This window comes from Nicotiana attenuata, chromosome 1, assembly GCF_001879085.1.
Source record: "Nicotiana attenuata strain UT chromosome 1, NIATTr2, whole genome shotgun sequence".
NCBI lineage: Eukaryota > Viridiplantae > Streptophyta > Magnoliopsida > Solanales > Solanaceae > Nicotiana > Nicotiana attenuata.
Window position 1 is genome coordinate 24,615,896 of NC_031989.1, and position 5,113 is coordinate 24,621,008.

A 5,113-nucleotide genomic window follows, 5' to 3' on the forward strand; every position below is an offset into this window, starting at 1 on the left:
TGCTTTGTTTAGCGACGCTACCCCAATGAAAACAAGAGCCGAGTAGGACGAGCGGAGTCCAGCCGAAAAAGGAAACGCACTGTTTCACCGTCATCACGGGTAGTCCCAGTAGAGTTTATGTATAGATAAATTGGCTCTTTAGGATCCATCCACTGTAGGTACATCAACTCTGCAACAACTAACTCTGTGACTGCTGGCACCAACTGGAAAGAAACCATGATTAATTTGTGCTAGTGCAAGATTAAAAGAATAAAGTGAACGTCTATCGGACTGCAATAATAAATTGCAAAGACAAGTTGCTGCAAACCAGACTAAATATTAAGGAACGTGAACGTCAATATATTTCTGTTTGCAAATTCTATTGCCAAAGCACCACAAAACATATCCCAGCAAGCCCAAACTTTGGCAAAACTAGAAGTAGTACATCAGATGGAAACTCCAAATAATCAAAACAAGTAGGTATCAGAGTGTTCAGCTCTTAATTGAATAAATTAAATATGAAGCCCTGACAAAACTGAAGAACAACTTTCGACTTCTCCATTTTAGAAAGTTTACCTGCTATCAGAGGCACATAGACCTTAGGTAGTCAGCCTACTACAAACAATTAGGCATACCAAATAAAGCTGGTCACTTTTACCTCCAAGCCAAGTACCACTAGCAAAGACACATACATTGACATGATATGATCAAAACATACTTTGGCATGTTGCCTCGAGCAAATAGCAATAAATGATTTTTTACATGGTTCATTTTTTCTTTTACCACAGTGTCTGATGGAAACCCAATAATCATGATCATCCTTGTCACCAGAACTTATAACAATGAACCTATGATGATAATTGTGACAAATATAGTGCATGTATAGACGGGGGACCTTGGTATTATCCTCAAGGTGAGATGAAATTAACTTTTGATAAATTTAATTTTTTTAGTATAAGTACAAAGGTCCAGTGACCATTTCATTAGTCTTCATGAGAATAGCTACAAGAATGCAGGAATATGTTTCTCTTCAACAAAACAAACACAACAACAACTGCTTGTCAAATCCAAGCAAGTTGGGGTCGGCCATATGAATCTTCGCTAACCATTTCGCTGATGTTAGCCTTTATTTTCAAGTACCTAATTATGCCAAAATGTTGCAGAAGACACTAATAAGCACAAAGTAACTGGTAAAAGATCTTATGACATACCGGCATGCCAATGTAAACTATTCTACCATGGAGCAAAAGTGAGGGTAAGTCTGGTGGAGGTCTCCTCGGTCTGTGCTCATTGTATGATACTGATCTCTCCACCTAATTCAAATAGCAAAACACACACAGACAAAACAACACCAATCAGAAAATAATACAAGCTCAACTATAAAGGCTTAAAGAAACCTGATTAACTGATTTACATAACATTATATACCTGAGCAGGAGTAGCCATGAGCTTAGGGGAGTCGTAAATATCCAAAAAAGGCGGCATATCCGAATTTTGAGGTCGAGTGAAGAGTGCTTCTGGATTATTTGCAGCAACAGAGGCAAGCTTATTTAGAAATGGGTCCTTAGGGTTAAGAGGAGGCATCGGAATTTTTGTACTGCTATTGCTATTGGCTGCACAGAGAACGCTAAAACTACGCCGTTTTAGCGGAGACGATGGTGATGAAGTACATGGAACTGAGGACGCCATGGGCAACCGTAAGTAGGTGGCCATTATTTTTCTTTTTTCGAATTTTGATGCTTTTTATCTCTTCCAATTGAAGATTGCAAGGAGAAGACTTTTGAGCTGTGAAGTACTGTCTACTGATGAGGATGTGAAATTTGGATAGTGTGACTCGAACAGGTCGGGTCATAAGAGCCCCGACCAGCCCATTCTAAATTGTTCGTCGTTATACGGGAATGAGCTTATAAAATCTAGATATTTTTACTTATTACTTATCTATACTACTTTTCATATTTATTTACCTCAATTTAATTACAAGTTAATATACAATTTATGATTTAGATGCAAAGTAATATATTAGACCTCAATCTTCTGTTTGAACAAAAAAGTTTAAGTCTCTTTTGCCAACTACAATTATCAATAATAAAGAAGGTAAATCTTAGCCAAGCATAATTAACTTCAGATTCAAACTCATATAACGAGAAATAACGAAAGGTAGGAATATATTAGATTTATTGATGTGATAATTTTGCATCAAACACGAGAGATGAGCTTACATCTGAGGCGAAAAAGAATTGCAAATGAAGGGGTAAAGAGGAAAAAGTGAGACAACTGTTCATCCGAGAGAGACTCTTCTTTTCTCTTCTTCTTTTCTCTTCTTCTTCTCCCCTTTTTCTCCCTTGTTTGTTGTCCCTTTCTCCCCTGAAAGTTCCCCCTCCCTTCTGAGCTTACCTGCTATATATATATATATATATATATATATATATATATATATATATATATATATATATATATATATATATATATATATATATATATATATATATATAGTTCTTAGGACTTCTATTCAATGGTCTTTGACCAACATGCTTTCGATGATTTGACCCCGAGGATGGCCGAGGTGTTCTTTGCTATTTCGCCACCTGGGCGGGATCCCAGCTTGGCCGGCCCCCTATCTTTCCTATTGGGGGCGACCACTACGGTCAGATTTTGACCCATACAGTTAGTCCCTCCATCCGTCGAAGTCGTCTCTTAGCGGGTTCGACGGGCGGACTTTGTCGATTTGAAAGTTAGGAAAAATCTGAGTGTTTACGCCTTGAGCGGGGTTTTCAGATCGAGGCGAAGGCGTGAAGCTTCAATGATACCCTTGGGCCATCACATCCGTTCGGAGTTGAACCGTTGTGTTGATTCGAAACATCGTTTGTAATCACTGTCATTATGACACACGTTCCTTATGGATTGAACCGTTTCTTGTGCCCTATCAGTTTTGATTGGCGACTCTTGGGTTTCCCGCTCGGGGCATTTATGTTCCTATAAATAGGGGGGAAAACACCATTCTATTGCCATACTTTTCGATCTATCAAAGGAATTTTGCGAGTCTTTACTTTCTCCGATACTTCAGATTTTTAGTTCACTCTCTTGTTAGTTGGAAATTGACGTCACCGTCTTCCCTCTTACTTTCCCCTGCTCATTCACTCTGCTCAATTGATACAAATGGCTGGTACTTCCTCCCGCGCTGACAGACTTGCCGAAGTTCCGGTGCCGAAAAATGATGCTCTTGCTCCCGGATGAGTGGAGATGGCGGAGGATGAGGGGGTTCCAACAGCGGCCAAAATATTGCCCCGTCCGGTGAAGTTATGGAGTGATTTAAACAGCCCTGTCGGAGAGGAACCGGAGCTTGTTTCCTCTATTATGGATGAAGCGGCGATTGCGGAGCTTAAGACCAAATGGGGGATTCTGCACCATGTTGAGATGTTGCCGGTGGTGGGAGATGATATTGTACATTTTGACTGCCCCGGATATTGTGCGTTCTATGCCTACCCTTTTATTGTCGGGTATACGCTTCCTCTCCCTTCCTTGGTGGTAGACTTCTGCCGTTTCTACGAAGTATGCCCGGCTTAACTTTCGCCATACGTATACAAGTTGTTCCTCATGCTGCTCAAGTTTGCGGAGCTTGCCGACCGGAGATCACTCTGGGGCATATGCTCCATATTTTTGCCCCTCAACTTATTCGAGGCACGATGATCCACATGCGCCATCGAGGAACGAAGAGTCTGGTGGTGAAGATGGACGACAGAGCCAATCGTCATTTCTGGGAGAGCTACTTTTATGTACGGACCGAGCACCTTGTGACAGACTCGGCAGGGTTCCCTGAGAGGTGGAACTTCGCACGTAAGTTTTTTTTTTTAATCTCCTGTCGGGGTGGTGGTCGACCGTTTTTCTTTAGGCAGCATTAAATCGTTTTTACTTTTGCAGCCGAGAGACTACCTCCTACGCCCGTTGACGATATCTGCGAATGGGTGAATGCCATCCTTCCCCATACGGTGGGGGTTCGCGAATGGGCGTCCTTCTACGAGAAATACGGGCGTAAGCCTTTTACTGGTAAGTCGACTTGCTGCAGCTTCTCTGTTTTTTGCCTTGCAATTTGGCCTTGTTGCTTACACGACCATTACTGTTAATAGGGAGAGTGCGAAGGACGAGGGCTCCTCCGCTCGCATTTCGTCGACCGGCGTCTTCTGCTCGACCTGCACCGAGGTCTGCTGCCCGTTCTACATCGAGGGCTACTCAAGTTGAACCTACGACCGGAGTTGTGTGCATGGAAATTGTTCCCCAACCTGGGACTCCGGCTCCCACTGCCCGCTCAATGGGTGAATCTTCCCGTGCTGAGGACGGGGAGGGTCCGTCGAAGAGGCGGCGAGTGGAGTCCGAGATGGCTTCTTCAGTAGCAGTATATTCGGAGGGCGACCTTCCGTTGACGATGACTGAAATGGGTGGTGATGTTAACCCGGCCGCGGAGGTAAACCTGGCGATCGAGAGCAACACGACGGCAGAGGCTTCGGCTGCTGTGATTGATCAACAGGCTACTGTGACGGGAAGTCGAGGTCCCGAGGCCGCTGTTTCCACCTTGGGCGGGCCTTCGTCTGCTGGACCGAGTCGTGCTTCTTCTTCAGCCACAGAGAGCGGAAAGGGTGTCGTAGTCGACGAATTTAATCTGATCTTGATCCTGATGATGTTAGAATGTTCGAGGAGGGCCTTACCCGCACGGTGGTAAGAGCGGGAGGTCCGTCCCGTATACTTGAGATTTCATCGGAGATTAACCTTCTGCGGGACACGGAAGACTTGGTGCCGCAGTTTGACCTTTTGTGCTCTGCTGCAGAGTGTGAGGCTCTTAGGGACGTCCGTGACGTTGATTTGATGCATGAGGTGGCCGCTATGGGCCTGAGGGTAAGTTTCTCCTCTTTGTTCTTTTTATTTTTTTGTGCTCCTTTTGTTTTTGGCGACCTTGACTTTACCGACTCATCTTCTTCTTCTTCTTTTTTTTTTTTTTTGCTTTCAGTCGTACATGCTGGAGATTGGAAGTGCTCGCAGGGCCGACACTCGGGCCAAAAATTTCCTGATGATGTTGGAAAAGTATCGGCGCTACCGCAACAAGTGTTTTGAGATGCACGAACGGCTTAGGGCGAACGCCGGT

At 43.8% G+C, this 5,113-nt stretch overlaps 1 protein-coding gene across 1 annotated transcript in view; it reads right to left on the minus strand.

Moving 5' to 3' along the window:
• The window catches only part of LOC109219598 (ATP-dependent Clp protease proteolytic subunit-related protein 3, chloroplastic), a 6,602-nt gene extending 4,798 nt beyond the window's left edge, over positions 1–1,804 (minus strand). Inside the window, exons 1-3 of the mRNA XM_019384093.1 lie at positions 1,408–1,804; positions 1,191–1,292; positions 81–203 (exon numbers count right to left, since the gene is read on the minus strand). Coding sequence (XP_019239638.1) covers positions 81–203; positions 1,191–1,292; positions 1,408–1,692 — 510 coding nt within the window. The 5' untranslated portion in view covers positions 1,693–1,804. The remainder of the gene's footprint in view (positions 1–80; positions 204–1,190; positions 1,293–1,407) is intronic.